Source organism: Procambarus clarkii, chromosome 10 (assembly GCF_040958095.1).
Source record: "Procambarus clarkii isolate CNS0578487 chromosome 10, FALCON_Pclarkii_2.0, whole genome shotgun sequence".
Classification (NCBI taxonomy): domain Eukaryota; kingdom Metazoa; phylum Arthropoda; class Malacostraca; order Decapoda; family Cambaridae; genus Procambarus; species Procambarus clarkii.
In genome coordinates, this window is record NC_091159.1 from 43,086,546 (window position 1) to 43,106,404 (window position 19,859).

At 46.2% G+C, this 19,859-nt stretch overlaps 1 protein-coding gene across 1 annotated transcript in view; it reads right to left on the reverse strand.

The window, feature by feature from the left end:
- LOC123745004 (XK-related protein 6) overlaps positions 1–19,859 on the reverse strand; it is a 46,500-nt gene that overhangs the window by 9,209 nt on the left and 17,432 nt on the right. Inside the window, exons 3-5 of the mRNA XM_045725255.2 lie at positions 12,128–12,216; positions 8,567–8,738; positions 6,019–6,215 (exon numbers count right to left, since the gene is read on the reverse strand). Coding sequence (XP_045581211.2) covers positions 6,019–6,215; positions 8,567–8,738; positions 12,128–12,216 — 458 coding nt within the window. The remainder of the gene's footprint in view (positions 1–6,018; positions 6,216–8,566; positions 8,739–12,127; positions 12,217–19,859) is intronic.

Consider the following 19,859-nt stretch of genomic DNA (forward strand, 5'->3'; position numbering starts at 1 on the left):
CTCGCAGAACTGCAGCCAAATGGCGCCCATCTGCATTGGCTGGCCCAGTCGCACCTAACTCTTGATGAACATTAAAATCCCCAGCAATAATTACATTTTCCTGTGTGACCAAGGCAAGCACTGCCTCTGCTTCTAGTTTACGTCTAGGGGGCTTGTAAACGTTCTATATGAGGAGCTCAATATTAGCCATATTCACTGTTACTGCTAATACCTCTACTCCATCCCCACATGAAACTGGGTCTATTTTCTTGCTAGGTATGGTGTTCTTGACTAGGGTCATTAACCCTCTTTGTCTTCCCTGCTCATACGGTATAACATAGTGCTGATATCCAGCTAATCTGAAGGATTTCGTGGCTGGGAATAAAGTTTCTTCCAAAACGATAATATCTGCTTTCGTGCTGATTGCAGCATCCTGAAGAGTGTGTTTTTTATTTCCAAGATCTTGTATTTTCCACTGCAGTATTCGTAATGGCCAGACGACGATTTCGGTTGGTATTGCCTGTTCTAGTAGAACTCCTCTTAGGAATCGACCTCTATATTCTCCACCTCGCAAGTCGTGTCGCTGCAAATCGGACTGCACTGATTGCGCAAGGTCATCCCCTGCATTGTTGGAATCTGTGCATAACTGTAGTCCATCGCTTTGCTGTTGGTATTGCTGCATATTGGACTGCATTGAATGCTTGTGGCCGTTTCTTGTTTTCGGAATCTGTGCATCTCTCCTATCCAGTATTTCATTGTTGATGTTGCTGCATTGATTGTTCATACCTGCATCTTGTGTTGTCGGAACCTGTGTATCTCTGCTGTTCAATACTTCTGTTGGTGTTGTTGCATATCACACTGCATTGGCTGTTGTTGTCTGTCTCTTGTGTTGTAAGATTCTGTTGATCTTGGGTGGTCACTATTTCTTGCAGTTGCTTTTGTGAATGTTGATGTTCTGGTGTCTTGACTATCCGACTGTTGTTGGTAGTCTGTATGTCCATATTGCGTTGTTTGTCCTCTTGTGCTCTGTCTTGTCTCAGACTGTCTATTTCTTGTGTAACTGTGAACTGCTGCAGGATCTTGTCCATTATTACACAAGTAATTTCTTGAGTCTGCTGTTGTGAGGCGCTCTGCGTCATCTGTAGGCAATTGATAATGGTCTCTGCCATGATCTTCACGATGTTTTTCAGCTGGACCTTGGTTAAAACTGTATATTTGTTGTGTTGATTCCGAAAGTGATTGTTGTTTGCTATTTTGCTTTTCGTGTATTTCTGCAGCATTTTTGTGTATTTTCTGATTTGGAAATGATAGATTCTCGAAATTTTGATCTGTGAGAGTGGGTGTGTGTTTGGCTGTACACGAGTGTTTCAGACGTTGATTTTTGAGTATGTAGTGCTAGTCTATGTGTTTATCCTGGCCTGAGCTGTATACACTTTTTTTTTCGTGCAGAGCAGGTTGTGCTCCAGGCATGATGTTTGCCTCCACAATATGGACATTTGGTTGTTGTGGTCTGGTTTGCCTTGTGCGAATACAAGATGGGTATGGGGTGCATAATATATGAACTAAACTAACTAACTAACTTGGCTATTCAGTCTTTGGTTGGATGCCTTGGGCTGCACACTCCGTATCTCTCCTGTCCGGTACAGTGTGATTGATGGTGGCCGTATTTCTAACCTGAAGCAGCGCAGGGGTTCCGGGACGTATGGTCTCTGTCGGTATATTCCCCAATTTCCAAGACTGAATGTCTCTGGCACATGTCTCATGACGGTCACTAAAACCTGACGTGTCACTGCCTTATCTACTTTTGTGCGGCATCGTTCCGCATTCAGGATTTGCTTGTGTTCTAGTTCTGGATCCAGGGGAAAATCGATTGGGTATCCCAAAAGCACGACTCGTGTGCGTCTTTCTGAAGGATCCAGCTTTTCCAAGCATACAGGTTTCCCTTGCAGGACTTTTACTTTTTCTAAGTAATTTGCAGTCTGTTAGTCTCGTGGTGTCATTATTATTTCTCCTTTCAGGTTGACTGTGATGGAAAGTTTGAGCTCTGGTTGTTCCTTTTCCATTGCCGTTACTACTCCATCTGCTGTAGGAAAGTGGTATGTCTGCATTATTTTGACATACCAGTGTGAGACTGGTGGTGTCCTCTCCTGTCTCATACTGTCGTCTTGTGGCTGGGTTGTGGACAGAGAAGCATTGTCTGACACTGGATGGTGTGTGACTGATGCTGTCCCCTCTAGGTCCATTATGTCTGCTCTCTTGCCGACAGAAGCACTTTTTGAAGCCTCGATAGCAGTTTTCTTCGGTGCCTTCGGTACCTCGGTCCACTGTCCCTCCTTGTCTGAAAGCTGCCTCCATTGCCTCTTTCTCTTTGACTTTCCCATGACGTCTCAACGTAGTGAGGACCGATTCACTGCCCTACCTAATGCCTGAGAAACTCCTAGACCTGGAGAAATTCATTCCCTTCCAACGGAGGTCGTAAAATGATTCCCCCAGGCGGAATCAGGAATACCTAACATCTAAATGAGCAGTTTGGTCTACCTTTCCCTGTCAGGCTCAGTACACCATCTAAGGTGCTCCCTTGTGACGATGCTCGCAGGGTATCGCCTCGCTCTTCAGGGTAGGACTCTAAGTGGACCATATTAGGACCATAGTAGGACATAGTAATATGGTCCATATATGGACATATTACTTGTGTAATATGGTCAATGATATGGTCATAAAAAATATCAGTCATGGGCGACGTGCGGTATGATAGTTTGGGTCGCTTGCATACTGGGTTGCGCAGAATACCAGTCAGCTGGACAGCAGCTAATCAACAACGTTCTTTGTCCTCAATTGTAGACGAAATCTGTATTATTTCCCTCGAAAAGAAGATACTCTCCGGGTCTTGGAGTATTAATATATTATTCCTCACAAAACCGCAATGATTTGAGCTGATGGGTGCTCAGAATCTGAAGTTTTCAAGGAAACAAATTGGTGTGATCTTGTAGATCTGAGGCAAAGTGAAATTGACACCAGTAATTCCATCTATCATCATACTATCATGCAAGAGGAGCCACACATCTATGGATCATCCAATAAAATCAGCAGACTTCTAGATACAATTTACAATACAACAATACAATACAATTTTATTTAGGTAAGGTACATACATACAATAAATTTTTACAAGGATTGTTTGACTTATAGGTAGAGCTAGTACATACAATGCCTAAAGCCACTATTACGCAAAGCGTTTCGGGCATGATAAACTTAAATGACAAGCTTAATACTAATTGAGCATAATGAGTAGAATGAAAACAAGAAATGAAAACATAGATGAAAAAGCAGCACAAATACAATTATGTCGACAAACAGCGCTCTTTAAAGAAAAAAACAGACATTGGTTGACAATAGAAGGGTAAGGTAGGTTACAGGGAATTTATTAGGTATAGCTTCGCTTTTAACTTAAACTGGTTGAGAGAGGTACAGTCTTTAACATGGTTGGGAAGGTCATTCCACATTCTGGGCCCCTTGATTTGTAGAGCATTTCTAGTTTGATTAAGTCGTACTCTAGGAATATCAAAACTGTATTTATTTCTGGTGTGATGCTCATGGGTTCTGATACAACCTTCTATGAAGCTTTTGAGATCAGGATTGGCATTATAGTTTAGCGTTTTATATATGTATAATACACATGAGAGAATGTGCAGTGACTTAATGTCTAACATATTCAGAGATTTAAGTAGGGGTACCGAGTGATGTCTGGGGCCAGAATTGGATATTGTCCTATCCAATGTTATTACGTAGACGTATTACGTATTACGTAGACGTAGACCAATGTAGATGTTACTACTGCTCGGCTTAGACTCGGTTATAAGTATCTCTGGGAATTCTCATTATCTGCTGATGTAGACCTGACCAAATGTAAACTGTGTCAACAAAATTATTCGCACACCCTCCGTCACTATGTGATGGAGTGCGAAAAGATACGTGAATTTAGAGACAATTCTATAACCAATGTTCCAGCGATGTGTCAATATTTCATTCAAAATGATCTGCTACCAGAAATTTTAGCCAAATATCCCCAGTTTGCTAACTGTAGGTAGTAACTAAGTGATTGTAACCTATCCACCGCTGCCCGCTGGATGGGGGGCGGTGTGCAGGACAAACATATAAATTTTGACACTAGCTCTCCACATATGTCAGTTGCTTAATTTAGAACCTGTACTTGAGGTCGATCTCGAACCCATTGTTGATGTGATGACTTATATTGAATTTTGTAACTAGCTCATCAAGATTGTAACTTGCTTAGCTAAATGAATTGTGGGGTTCAGTCCCTGAGCCCATTATGTGCCTCTGTAACCCTTTCCACTACCGCCCACAAGATGGGTATGGGGTGCATAATAAATGAACTAAACTAAAACTGTGCGGCCAGCTAGCAATGGCGCCAGCAGCGAGTCCTGCTAGGTTGATGTTCACTATGTTACCTAATTCAGTCTCCCAGTTGATATTAGCAGCAGCAGCAACAAAGTTGCTTATAGAAGTTTCATTGTGCAGCCTAAAGCTTATTTTCATTGTATCTAGAGGTGGTTTATTAATATCGGTTAGAAGAAATGTGGGGTAATGGTCTGTGGTCCTATCAGTGATTATCCCTGAAGTGAGTGGAGAGGTAATGTTAGTCCAAATGTGATAAAGAGTAGAGGCAGTCGTATCAGTAATTCTGGTAGGTTTAGTGATTAAGGGTATGAGCAAGCAGAAATTCATACAGTTGAGGAAACTAACAGCTTGAGGGTTATCAGGCTCGCAGAGGTAAATATTAAAATCCCCCGAAATTATTAGTTGGTTTTTGTTGAGTCTGTTTGCTAGTATTAGATTTCTGAGGTTAGAGTTGAATTCAGACACATCAGCGTTAGGAATTCTGTAAACTGCTCCCACAGTCAGGTCAGCCTCGGCATCCTTGACTATGAAACGGGCAAAGATATACTCTCCACAAGAGTCTCTAGTTATTTATTTATTTATATATATTTATATACAAGAAGGTACATTGGGTTTATGAGAGTACATAGCATTGATATTTTTACATTCTTGTAAAGCCACTAACACGTATAGCGTTTCGGGCAGGTTAAAATCAACAGATTTCGGGCGGGTCTTAATCTAACAGATAATTTTAAGTAGGTAATTTTTAGCAAAATGTAAACAATTTTAACAGGTACATTGTATGAAAATTTGACAAAGATTAGTAGGTACGTTAAAGTGGAATTTGAGGGGTTATCAACAGGTATATGGTAGCATAATTTGAGGATTATTTCAAAGTAAAATGCAATAAAATATGCGTTCAATATAACAACCATGATATAAGATGATAGCAATGATTACAATGGTAAAGTTGTATGGCTTAGGTACATATATTGGGTGATTGGGTAGCACTAGATACAGTGCGAGTTTAAAGCACCAGGTAGGAAACTATGATAATGAAAATTAGATTAGGTATTTTTTATTTTTGTTTTTGAATAAGGCAAAGGTTGGACAGCTTTTCAATTCGTTTGGGAGTGAGTTCCATAGACTAGGTCCTTTTATTTGTATAGAGTGTTTACACAGATTAAATTTGACTCTGGGGATATCAAAGATATATTTATTTCTGGTGTGGTGAAAATGGGTTCTATTACATCTGTCCAGGGAGAGTTTCAGAACAGGGTTTACATTTAAGAACAGGGTTTTGTAAATGTAAATGACACAAGAGAATGTGTGGAGTGAGTTTATTTTTAGCATGTTTGGGGATTTAAACAGGGAAGCTGAGTGTTGTCTGAACATGGAGTTTGTTATTGTTCTGATAGCAGATTTTTGCTGGGTGATGATGTTCTTGAGGTAGTTTTCAGTGGTTGAACCCAATGCACAGATACCGTATGTAAGATAGGGTATTATGGATATAATGTCTGTTGCGTTGATTGTCAAAAGGATTAGAGAGCTGGGATAGCTGCCTGTGAGATATGTAGTAACTAGCTGTGTATGGGTGTACGTACTCCACTACTGTACAGAACACAACATTATTGTACTCACCAAACTGAGAGAAAGGTAGGTTTTGGCTCTTGAGTGTAATCTTGTAGAGTCTAAGTAAGAACTGTGGAGCAGCTTCAGTAAAGGCCTCGAGGAACTTAATAAGGTAGGCACGGCTGGGTCGGTCTAGGTGGTGGAGGTGCTCCTCCCGCTTGCTCGGCAACATGGCCATAATGCCATGATATATCTGCCGTAAATCTCTGTAAGCACCACAAATAACAACAATTTTAGCTTCTTATTTGCTTGCCTCGTGACCATACTTAAAAATTTACTAAAGAACTATAATTAAATCTTTACTTTTAACGTTATTACAAATTATTAATTTGAAGCTATTAATAAAAACTGTTTGTAACCCATTCATCTCAAATTATAATAATAATAATCTGTATCTATAAAATGAAACGTCTGTCTTTCCAATGTTGAAAGCTAGACAGTTGGAGCTAGCTTTAGTTTAGTTCATTTATTATGCACCCCATACCCATCTTGTGGGCGGTAGTGGAAAGGGTTACAGAGGCACATAATGGGCTCAGGGACTGAACCCCACAATTCATTTAGCTAAGCAAGTTACAATCTTGATGAACTAGTTACAAAATTCAGTATAAGTCGTCACATCATCAAACCTCATTACACTTTGCAGGGTGACTGAAGGGAGCAGGTGTGACACAGGAGGGGGGGGGGGGGGGTGTATCGGCTCTAATCGACTCTCTCTACGCCCTTACCCCTACCCATATTCTATTTACTTCAACTCAATACCAAGGGACCCCAGAGCTACTTTAGCCGAATCCCACGCCACGTGGTCTTTGCCGTTCGATTGGCTAAGATTCTACAGCCTCGTGACGTGGTACTAGACTACCAGCAAACTCAAGGATCTCCTTCTGCTGCCACCACCAGATCATTAACCAGAAGCGTCAATTAATCGGGGTCTGGACCAATTAATCAATCATTAAAGCCTTGGGGCTTGATCCCCAAGTTACTTGGAAAAGGAGGGATGAATCTACGTTAAGTGTGGGAATTATAGAAAACAAAGGGATAAATGAACTCTTAAACTTTGTTAGGCTTGTGGCCCAACTAAAACTCAGACTCTTGGAGACTACGTGACAAGGACATGAAAAACACATAAAATGGAAATAATAAAATACAAATAACAAGCTAATTATTTATTAATGCAAAATCTAAACAACAGCTAAATGAAATATCACTCCCTATACCTTAACACTCCCAATCGAGGCAAAAGTGAATTATTTACCTATACAAAACCGTAACAACTATACCTCTTAATGCGACCAGCTGATGTTCTTCTGATCTATTTGGGAGAGGTGAGGGTGGATGACCTCCCCGAATTGTTGCCAGAGACCACACTGATTCTACCTCGCTCTGCTCACCACTGAAGCCAGAGGGGTATTCCTACGCCAGGTTACTAGTTTACTAGCAGGGTTTAAATTGAACAAGTAATCTCTGTTGTACTGAACAACCCAGATGGTTGAACTCTTATAAACTGATGGTAATCGTAGAGGCATCTTAGGGAAAGGCTATTTCCAATTACAATATAGTTAGTTGAGCTTTGAGAATTACTAAATATGGAAGGCTTTGGTGACCCTTGACCCAAAATTGCCAAAATTGTTCCGCGTCAGAGGCTAGTCCAGGAGCCGGCAACCAGGAGGCCTGGTCGACGACCGGGCCGCGGGGATGCTAAGCCCCGGAAGCACCTCAAGGTAACCTCAAGGTAAGGTAAGGTAGTCCTCTGCTAGTGACGTCATTGATGGTGACTTACTCATTATTTCCGACAATTGAGAATACTCTTGATACATGAACAGATATATTATTGAGTACAATTTGAATGAAGACTTGAATTTTCTAAATTACTGAATTTTGTAAAATAATTAATTATACGTTGCTTTAAGACAAAGGCGCCGGCCATTTTGTAATCTTAACCGCTAATCCCTAGAGAGATGACCTTCCAGTACTTGAGTCAGGTCGAGTACCATCTGACTCCAAACTTTCAAAGCCCCCATGTGTATGAGAAACCATACTGAATAATTCTCTACAACAAACCTACTTTGTTACACAGGGAGACTGACGTAGGTGGGTTGGGGTCAGCTGCATTGCCCTAATTTAAGGGAGTAGGCTCCCATGGCAATATATATATATATATATATATATATATATATATATATATATATATATATATATATATATATAATTCATTGTGTAGGGGACAGGTCCTACGCAATCTGTCAATCTGTAATTTTTGTGCCCTCAGGAATCCTTTATTGCGCTTCAACTCACAGGATATGCCCCCATAGATGAGTAGAGAGAGAGAGAGAGAGAGAGAGAGAGAGAGAGAGAGAGAGAGAGAGAGAGAGACAGACAGACAGACAGACAGACAGACAGACAGACAGACAGACAGACAGACAGACAGACAGACAGACAGACAGACAGAATATAGAGTGCACAATAAACTAGCCGCCTCCGGCGGCAACAATCAAAGGACTCAAGAAGGACCCCGACTGTGCTACACGGGACCCAACATATATATTACAACAACACCTACCTTACAACAGGCCAGAGGGGCAGTAGAGGGAAGCTGAAGAGCCAGAGTGGTGCCTTAAGGCAGGCCAGGAAGCCTGTGTGGCTGGTCAACACCTCTGTGAACTGGTAGATGGCGAAGAGCACTCCCGGAGCAAACACCAACCCCAGCGTTATGGAGGCGAACACTGTGTCACCTGGCACGAGAGGAGAAGACTGTGTCACCTGGCACCAGAGGAGAAGACTGTATCACCTGGCACGAGAGGAGAAGACTGTGTCACCTGGCACCAGAGGAGAAGACTGTGTCACCTGGCACGAGAGGAGAAGACTGTGTCACCTGGCACGAGAGGAGAAGACTGTGTCACCTGGCACGAGAGGAGAAGACTGCGTCACCTGGCACGAGAGGAGAAGACTGTATCACCTGGCACGAGAGGAGAAGACTGTGTCACCTGGCACCAGAGGAGAAGACTGTGTCACCTGGCACGAGAGGAGAAGACTGTGTCACCTGGCACCAGAGGAGAAGACTGTGTCACCTGGCACGAGAGGAGAAGACTGTGTCACCTGGGATAACAGAGGAGAAGACTGTGTCACCTGGCACGAGAGGAGAAGACTGTATCACCTGGCACCAGAGGAGAAGACTGTGTCACCTGGCACCAGAGGAGAAGACTGTGTCACCTGGCACCAGAGGAGAAGACTGTGTCACCTGGCACCAGAGGAGAAGACTGTGTCACCTGGCACCAGAGGAGAAGACTGTGTCACCTGGCACCAGAGGAGAAGACTGTGTCACCTGGCACCAGAGGAGAAGACTGTGTCACCTGGCACCAGAGGAGAAGACTGTGTCACCTGGCACCAGAGGAGAAGACTGTGTCACCTGGCACGAGAGGAGAAGACTGTGTCACCTGGGATAACAGAGGAGAAGACTGTGTCACCTGGGGTAACAGAGGAGAAGACTGTGTCACCTGGGATAACAGAGGAGAAGACTGTGTCACCTGGGATAACAGAGGAGAAGACTGTGTCACCTGGGATAACAGAGGAGAAGACTGTGTCACCTGGCACGAGAGGAGAAGACTGTGTCACCTGGCACGAGAGGAGAAGACTGTGTCACCTGGGATAACAGAGGAGAAGACTGTGTCACCTGGGATAACAGAGAAGACTGTGTCACCTGGGATAACAGAGGAGGAGAAGACTGTGTCACCTGGGACAACAGAGGAGAAGACTGTCACCTGGCACGAGAGAAGAAGACTGTCACCTGGAATAACAGAGGAGAAGACTGTGTCACCTGGGACAACAGAGGAGAAGACTGTGTCACCTGGGACAATAGAGATCACTGTGTCACCTGGGACAATAGAGAACACTGTGCCACCTGACACAATAGAGGAGAATGGGTTGTCATATGACGCATAATAGATTGTTACATGGAGCACAATGAGAGCTCACATGGTGCAGAATGGGTTGTCACGTTGGAAATGAGGAGTTGACAAATGGGGCAGAATGGGTTAGAATCAGACACAAAGATTCTAACATGGGTTAGAATGGGTTGTCACATGGGTTAGAACGGAGGTCACACGGGGCAGAATGGGTTGTCAAATGTGACCGAATGGGTTGTCATTTAGGGCAGAAACGGTTGTCACATGGGGCAGACTTACAATATGTGGGGCTCTGATGCTTGAACTATTTTAAGGCATCTCTCTCCCTTCGTAACCAGCAACGAGGTCTAGGTAACTACTGTTATCTTCTTCAATGAAGGGTTGTTCCATCACAGATCACCTCATGAACAAAAATAACAACTACATCTTAGATTTTGATTAAGTGAGATGTAGACCAAGAATTTTTCAGCAATGTGGACTATAGTTGCTTGTGGGGTCCTTCTGGGATTAGGGAGCCTGAAGTTTACACTCCATTTGTTTAATAGTAGATCTGCCCATGCACATGGGGCATAAAGGACTATTACTGAAAATTAATCTTAATACACAGAATACAGCCGAGGCCTCCGGTTAGGTAGTACATTTTTCCATTTGCCAAATTTAGGTTGTTTTGCATTATTAATACAGTGCAAAACTTCATTGTGCGATATAAAGGTGGTACACCTTATGAATATGCTTACTACCTTATCTAAGGATGAATAGGAAAGAACATTTGTGCATTATCACACAATACATTTTTTGCATTATTAATGTAATGAAAACAGGAAAGGTTAAGTAAAGTAACCTAGCCTTGCCTTGCCGTACCTTACCTAACCTAACCTTACATTTATTTTCCTTACCTAAGCTAAGCTTACCTTGGACCCCTCTCTGGGTGTTGTACGTGCATAATAAAACGAATACAAGGCATCTGTTCGGGTCACTGGACAACCTCTGAAAGGGTCACTTGTAAGGGGCCCTCTTTGGAGGTAGAATGGGTGTCCAGCTGGTGTGAGAGGAGGAAAAGAGGTCCTTGCACCAGTGTAGGAGCAAGTCCCTGCTAAAAGGGGGTCACCGCTTGGGACGATGCTCCCCGGTATGCAATGGGCAGCACTCGCTCTTCCTTGCTGCTCTGGTAAGCTTTTAAAACATTGTTGCATGGAAATGAAACTATTTCTCACAAACATGCTCGTGGGACTGGGGACCAGGCTTTTGAGTCGAGTCTAACAGTGTCGACAGATTGGGCTCCAACGATTGGGCAACGTTGGGCCCAGATCTAGGCTTCATCTTTGGCTACCCCATGGCTCAATCCTACTAAGGAAGTGGGAGGGAAACGAAGAGGATCAGCTGGTGCTGACTACCTGTTTATGCTCCATATTTCTTCGTGACAACTGTGTCTTCTACCTCCCTCTTTAATGTGGGGGGATCACGGTACCCTCACAGCACTCAAACTTGTATAATTCCTTCAAGCACTGATACATTCCATGATCTGTTTGATCCCACTGTGTGGTCTAAGTAGTTTGATACGTGACATGATCAATATACTCTCCCTGATAATTTTCACGTACATACGCTCCTTGTTAACTCTGTGGATACCTATTTAAGTGCGTTTTCACTCGTATGATCATCTTAGTTTATTTAGCGCCTTTTGAATATGCAACAACACTGTTGGAGCTACATATTCTTTCCGGCTTGGTGCCTTCTTCTGATAAGATAAGATAATATGTTTATTCAGGTAAAGGTACATACATTGATAATGAGTTACAAACATAATGTTAGATTTATAGAAAAATATAGTACATACAATGCCTGAAGCCACTAATACGCACAACGTTTCGGGTAAGGTGTGGGGAAAAAAAAGACTAAACCTAAATACTAATTGAGATCAAAAGCATAATTTCTTTCTTACTGCTTGACCTTACCTAATCCTAACTAATCTCATTTTACCTAGCTTCAAAACTGCATTATATTATTAATCATTCAAATATATACTTAGCGTAATAATGAAAACGTAGTCCTCTGGCAAGGAACATTTGTAAGGTGTACTACCTTTGTGTCACAAAGCATTTTTGCGCTGCATTAATAGTACAATATGAACTAGGTGTGATGATGCAAAAATGACTACCTTACCTGAGGTTAGGTAGATAGAACATGATGACGAAGGAGCGTGAATGTCGAGGACTGACCATTGTTGTAGTCTGCCACCGCCACGCCCACGTCCGTAGCTATGTCCAGCACGTACAGCGCCAGCTGCAGCGTCCGCCCCACTGTGTACCTATGGGGTACCACACATGAGTTAGTGTCCGCCCCACTGTGTACCTGTGGGGTACCACACATGAGTCAGTGTCCGCCCCACTGTGTACCTGTGGGGTACCACACATGAGTCAGTGTCCGCCCCACTGTGTACCTGTGGGGTACCACACATGAGTCAGTGTCCGCCCCGCTGTGTACCTGTGGGGTACCACACATGAGTCAGCGTCCGCCCCGCTGTGTACCTGTGGGGTACCACACATGAGTCAGCGTCCGCCCCACTGTGTACCTGTGGGGTACCACACATGAGTCAGTGTCCGCCCCACTGTGTACCTGTGGGGTACCACACATGAGTCAGTGTCCGCCCCACTGTGTACCTGTGGGGTACCACACATGAGTCAGTGTCCGCCCCACTGTGTACCTGTGGGGTACCACACATGAGTCAGTGTCCGCCCCGCTGTGTACCTGTGGGGTACCACACATGAGTCAGCGTCCGCCCCACTGTGTACCTGTGGGGTACCACACATGAGTCAGTGTCCGCCCCGCTGTGTACCTGTGGGGTACCACACATGAGTCAGTGTCCGCCCCGCTGTGTACCTGTGGGGTACCACACATGAGTCAGCGTCCGCCCCACTGTGTACCTGTGGGGTACCACACATGAGTCAGCGTCCGCCCCACTGTGTACCTGTGGGGTACCACACATGAGTCAGCGTCCGCCCCACTGTGTACCTGTGGGGTACCACACATGAGTCAGTGTCCGCCCCACTGTGTACCTGTGGGGTACCACACATGAGTCAGTGTCCGCCCCGCTGTGTACCTGTGGGGTACCACACATGAGTCAGCGTCCGCCCCACTGTGTACCTGTGGGGTACCACACATGAGTCAGTGTCCGCCCCACTGTGTACCTGTGGGGTACCACACATGAGTCAGTGTCCGCCCCACTGTGTACCTGTGGGGTACCACACATGAGTCAGTGTCCGCCCCGCTGTGTACCTGTGGGGTACCACACATGAGTCAGCGTCCGCCCCACTGTGTACCTGTGGGGTACCACACATGAGTCAGTGTCCGCCCCACTGTGTACCTGTGGGGTACCACACATGAGTCAGTGTCCGCCCCACTGTGTACCTGTGGGGTACCACACATGAGTCAGTGTCCGCCCCACTGTGTACCTGTGGGGTACCACACATGAGTCAGTGTCCGCCCCACTGTGTACCTGTGGGGTACCACACATGAGTCAGTGTCCGCCCCACTGTGTACCTGTGGGGTACCACACATGAGTCAGCGTCCGCCCCACTGTGTACCTGTGGGGTACCACACATGAGTCAGCGTCCGCCCCACTGTGTACCTGTGGGGTACCACACATGAGTTAGCGTCCGCCCCGCTGTGTACCTGTGGGGTACCACACATGAGTTAGTGTCCGCCCCGCTGTGTACCTGTGGGGTACCACACATGAGTTAGTGTCCGCCCCGCTGTGTACCTGTGGGGTACCACACATGAGTTAGTGTCCGCCCCACTGTGTACCTGTGGGGTACCACACATGAGTCAGCGTCCGCCCCACTGTGTACCTGTGGGGTACCACACATGAGTCAGCGTCCGCCCCGCTGTGTACCTGTGGGGTACCACACATGAGTCAGTGTCCGCCCCACTGTGTACCTGTGGGGTACCACACATGAGTCAGCGTCCGCCCCGCTGTGTACCTGTGGGGTACCACACATGAGTCAGCGTCCGCCCCGCTGTGTACCTGTAGGGTACCACACATGAGTCAGCGTCCGCCCCACTGTGTACCTGTGGGGTACCACACATGAGTCAGTGTCCGCCCCGCTGTGTACCTGTGGGGTACCACACATGAGTCAGCGTCCGCCCCGCTGTGTACCTGTGGGGTACCACACATGAGTCAGCGTCCGCCCCGCTGTGTACCTGTGGGGTACCACACATGAGTCAGTGTCCGCCCCACTGTGTACCTGTGAGGTACCACACATGAGTCAGTGTCCGCCCCACTGTGTACCTGTGGGGTACCACACATGAGTCAGTGTCCGCCCCGCTGTGTACCTGTGGGGTACCACACATGAGTCAGTGTCCGCCCCGCTGTGTACCTGTGGGGTACCACACATGAGTCAGTGTCCGCCCCACTGCGTACCTGTGGGGTACCACACATGAGTCAGCGTCCGCCCCACTGTGTACCTGTGGGGTACCACACATGAGTTAGTGTCCGCCCCGCTGTGTACCTGTGGGGTACCACACATGAGTCAGTGTCCGCCCCGCTGTGTACCTGTGGGGTACCACACATGGTATCATCTGGGAGGGGAAATCCTGCAAGAGTCAAATAGAGAGAAGGATCTGGGGGTTGATATCACACCGAACCTGTCCCCAGAGGCCCACATCAAAAGAATATCATCAGCGGCATATGCTAGACTGGCCAACATAAGAACTGCCTTCAGAAACTTGTGTAAGGAATCTTTCAGAACCCTGTATACCACTTATGTAAGACCAATCCTGGAGTATGCAGCTCCAGCCTGGAGTCCATACCTAGTTAAACACAAGACAAAGTTAGAGAAGATTCAGCGGTATGCCACCAGGCTCGTCCCGGAACTGAGAGGAGCCCAGTAGGCTCAGGAATCTGTACACTAGTTGATTGACAGTTGAGAGGCGGGATCAAAGAGCCAAAGCTCAACCCCCGCAAGCACAACTAGGTGAGTACATGAGTCAGTGTGCGCTCCACCGTGTACCTGCAGTGTACCACACAGTACCCACCTAGTTGTGCTTGCAGGGGTTGAGCTTTGGCTGTTTGGTCCCGCCTCTCAACTGTCAATCAACTAGTGTACAGATTCCTGAGCCTACTGGGCTCTATCATATCTACATTTGAAACTGTGTATGGAGTCAGCCTCCACCACATCACTTCCTAGTGCATTCCATTTATTAACTACTCTGACACTGAAAAAATTCTTTCTAACGTCTCTGTGGCTCATCTGGGTACTAAGTTTCCACCTGTGTCCCCTTGTTCGTGTCCCACCCGTGCTGAAGAGTTTGTCTTTGTCCACCCTGTCAATTCCCCTGAGAATTTTGTAGGTGGTTATCATGTCTCCCCTTACTCTTCTGTTTTCCAGGGATGTGAGGTTCAGCTCCTTTAGCCTTTCCTCGTAGCTCAATCCTCTCAGTTCCGGGACGAGCCTGGTGGCATACCGCTGAATCTTCTCTAACTTTGTCTTGTGTTTAACTAGGTATGGACTCCAGGCTGGAGCTGCATACTCCAGGATTGGTCTTACATAAGTGGTATACAGGGTTCTGAAAGATTCCTTACACAAGTTTCTGAAGGCAGTTCTTATGTTGGCCAGTCTAGCATATGCCGCTGATGATATTCTTTTGATGTGGGCCTCTGGGGACAGGTTCGGTGTGATATCAACCCCCAGATCCTTCTCTCTATTTGACTCTTGCAGGATTTCCCCTCCCAGATGATACCATGTGTGGTACCCCACAGGTACACAGCGGGGCGGACACTGACTCATGTGTGGTACCCCACAGGTACACAGTGGGGCGGACACTGACTCATGTGTGGTACCCCACAGGTACACAGCGGGGCGGACACTGGTCCGCCTCTCAACTGTCAATCAACTGATGTACAGATTCCCGAGCACTACAGTACCTGCAGTGTACCACACAGTGACTACCTACTGGTTTACCTGCAGTGTACCGCACACTGTCGCAATGACCACCCTACGGTGCACCCGCAGTGTACCACACACTGTGATCACCCTATGGTACTTCTGCAATGTACTTACCTAATTGTGCTTGCGGTGGTTGAGCTTCGGCTCTTTGGTGCCGCTTCTCAACTGTCAATGAACTGGTGTACAGATTCCTGAGCTTCCTATCTACATTTGAAACTGTGAATGGCGTCAGCCTCCACCACAGCACTGCCTAATGAATTACATTTGTTAACTATCCTGACACTTAAAAACACACGGGGCTGGTCGTCCACCACACACGCCTGGGTCATCCAACACAGGGTCCTCCACCACACACGCCTGGGTCACCCAACACAGGGTCGTCCACCACACACGCCTGGGTCACCCAACACAGGGTCGTCCACCACACACGCCTGGGTCACTCAACACAGGGTCGTCCACCACAAGCGCCTGGGTCACCCAACACAGGGTCGTCCACCACACACGCCTGGGTCACCCAACACAGGGTCGTCCACCACAAGCGCCTGGGTCACCCAACACAGGGTCGTCCACCACACACGCCTGGGTCACCCAACACAGGGTCGTCCACCACAAGCGCCTGGGTCACCCAACACAGGGTCGTCCACCACACACGCCTGGGTCACCCAACACAGGGTCGTCCACCACACACGCCTGGGTCACCCAACACAGGGTCGTCCACCACAAGCGCCTGGGTCACCCAACACAGGGTCGTCCACCACACACGCCTGGGTCACCCAACACAGGGTCGTCCACCACACACGCCTGGGTCACCCAACACAGGGTCGTCCACCACACAAGTCCCAGCCACCACCGAGCCGAACATGGGGGTCGAATTATACAAACACTCTGAAGACTTGGGTAAAACATAGGAAGTATTCGCAGGTATCCACTGAAGCCGAGAACACTTTCCCTGTTATTCATCACGCCAATTTTAGAGACTATTTTCAGTACAGTATATACAAAATGGAAGAATTAAAACATGAAGAAAAATGGTTAATAATAAGTGAAGGGGCGAGGATCGATCACCACACACACCCTCCCGTGACTTTTAATATAAGACAATCTATCTATCTTGAATATTTTACGTGGGGGGGGGGGGGAATTAGGGAGCCATCATATATGTTTATAGTTGATCACATTCCGTGACACAGGTCAAACACTGAGGCAGCTCTGGTGCTCCCCATACATACACTGCCAGACCCCGGCCCCGGCCAGGGGTGCGTCCTCACCAGCCACCATGGCAGCCCCGGACCCCGGCCAGGGGTGCGTCCTCACCAACCACCATGGGAGCCCCGGGCCCCGGCCAGGGGTGCGTCCTCACCAGCCAGTTTAGTTTAGTTCATTTATTATGCACCCCATACCCATCTTGTGGGCGGTAGTGGAAAGGGTTACAGAGGCACATAATGGGCTCAGGGACTGAACCCCACAATTCATTTAGCTAAGCAAGTTACAATCTTGATGAGCTAGTTACAAAATTCAATATAAGTCGTCACATCAACAATGGGTTCGAGATCGACCTCAAGTACAGGTTCTAAATTAAGCAACTGACATATGCGGAGAGCTAGTGTCAAAATTTATATGTTTGTCCTGCACACCGCCCCCCATCCAGTGGGCAGCGGTGGATAGGTTACAATCACTCAGTTACTACCTACAGTTAGCAAACTGGGAATTGGCTAAAATTTCTGGTAGCAGATCATTTTAAATTAAATATTTACACATTGTTGGAACATTGGTTATAGAATTGTCTCTAAATTCACGTATCTTTTTGTTACGGACCCGAGCCCAGCGTCGTAGCACGGAGCAGTGACGTCCACGCCATCTGTGAGTCAGCTCCCGAAACCCCCTCCAAATGGACGACGCCATCTAGCGAGGGCGGGATATACTGGCCACAGGAGCTGGTTTCCCATCTTAATCAGCTCGTAACATAGCCGCTGCTGACCTCTGGTGAGGTGGCGCTTAGACAGCAACGCCATCTATGGAGTGGATAGGTGGACGTTTGTGTCTAAGCCTGTAAGTGAGGTGCCCTAGGGTGTCCCTAATACTGATGACGTGTCTGATTACAGAGTCGACCTGGGACTGCTGGATTGGACGATGGGCAGTCTACCCAAGGCAGCCATAGTATCTCCACGTGTTTGCTGCAGAAGCGGTGAGCCACCCCCCCCCCCCCAACGAACACTGTTGAGTGTTAGCCTGCCTGTGACGTGGCAGTACCAGGAATTGTCGTACCCGGGGCTGACTGGTGGAGAAGACTAGCCACTGGGGTGTTGAAGAAGGAGAGTGATCAGCGGAATCACACGAGGCTCCTGCCTAGGGCTCGCAACCCTAGTATCGGTCGTGGTGTGGCCTACGCAGCAGAGCTGATTGGAACCTGCTAGTTACAGGCTGGATTGGTGGTTGAAGGCCTCCATGACAGTGCACCCAGTGGGACTGTGATTTGGCTGGCCTGTGGCCAGGGTAGATTCGCATAGGGAATCGAAGGATTCATCGTGAGGCCACAAGAAGAGAACCAGGGCTACTCGTCTTGAGCACCGTAGAGCATCCTGTGTCTTCAGAGGAAGAAAAGTTAATGTACATAAGTGTAGTTATAGCCCCAGCGAGTGACTGTTTATATATTTATTTATTGGTGGTGGTGAATATATATTTAAATGAGTGCGTTTGTATCCCTTCCCCTTTAATTTACTTGCATTATGGAACACACCCCTTGAAAGCCACTACTAACTTGGGGCCTGATTCCCAAATTCTAATATCAGAAAAGAACCCGGTTACGCCCCAGTAGGGCCGTAACACTTTTCGCACTCCATCACATAGTGACGGAGGGTGTGCGAATAATTTTGTTGACACAGTTTACATTTGGTCAGGTCTACATCAGCAGATAATGAGAATTCCCAGAGATACTTGTAACTGGGTCTAAGCCGAGCAGTAGTAACATCTAGACGTCTGCTGATTTTATTGGATGAACCATAGATGTGTGACTCCTCTTGCATGATAGTATGATGATAGATGGAATTACTGGTGACAATTTCACTTTGCCTCAGATCTACAAGATTTTGTTGAAGTAATTGGCAAAAGGTTAATTAATCCCTGGCTCACAAATGGCATACTCAAAGCAATCGACAAGAAACATGAATACAAAAATATTAGGATTGGCCTAGTTGCAAAGGAAGTAGTTAAGATGTACTCATCAGTGCTTACCAGTATAATAAGAAAAACAAAACTTTCCTACTACGAGAATAGATTCAAAGAAGCAAAAGGCAACATGAAAAGCACATGGAGAGCCATCTCTAACATCCTAGGAGCTAAACAACATCCACATAACCAGATAAAAATCTCCAAGGATAGTTATAGACCTGCAACAGAACTTGAAACAGCAACTGAATTTAACAGATTTTTTTCATAGATTGGTGCTAACCTTGCCCGAAAAATCCCACAAACTTAGACACATGTTCCCGCATATCTTTCAGGTAGCTATCCAAACTCTCTTCTCCTCTCACCGAACAGCCCTACAGATGTTGTATCCATCATTCACTCACTAAAAACCAAAGCTGGAAACATTAGTGAAATACCATCCATGGTATACAAGAGCTCCTCTCGTGCCCTTGCACCACCCATAGCTTTGCTGTTCAATAAATCTCTAGTCACCTAGTCTATGGAACACACTCCCTAATGAATTGAAAAGCTTTCCAACTTTTGCCTAATTCAAAAATAAAACCAAAAAGTTTCTAATTTCATCTTCATAATTTCCTACCTAGTGGAAACAGCACTAGAAACAGAAACTCAAAGTGGACATCGACGAATTTCGCTCTTAAAGTGGACTGTTAAATTTTGGGTCTTTTAGTGGACTCTGTTATATTTTCGTCTTAAAGCGGACTCTGACTAATTTTCGGTCTTTATGGGACTCTGAATATTTTTTGGTCTTTACTGGTCTCTGTTAAATTTTGGGCTTAAACTGGTCTCTGACTAATTTTCG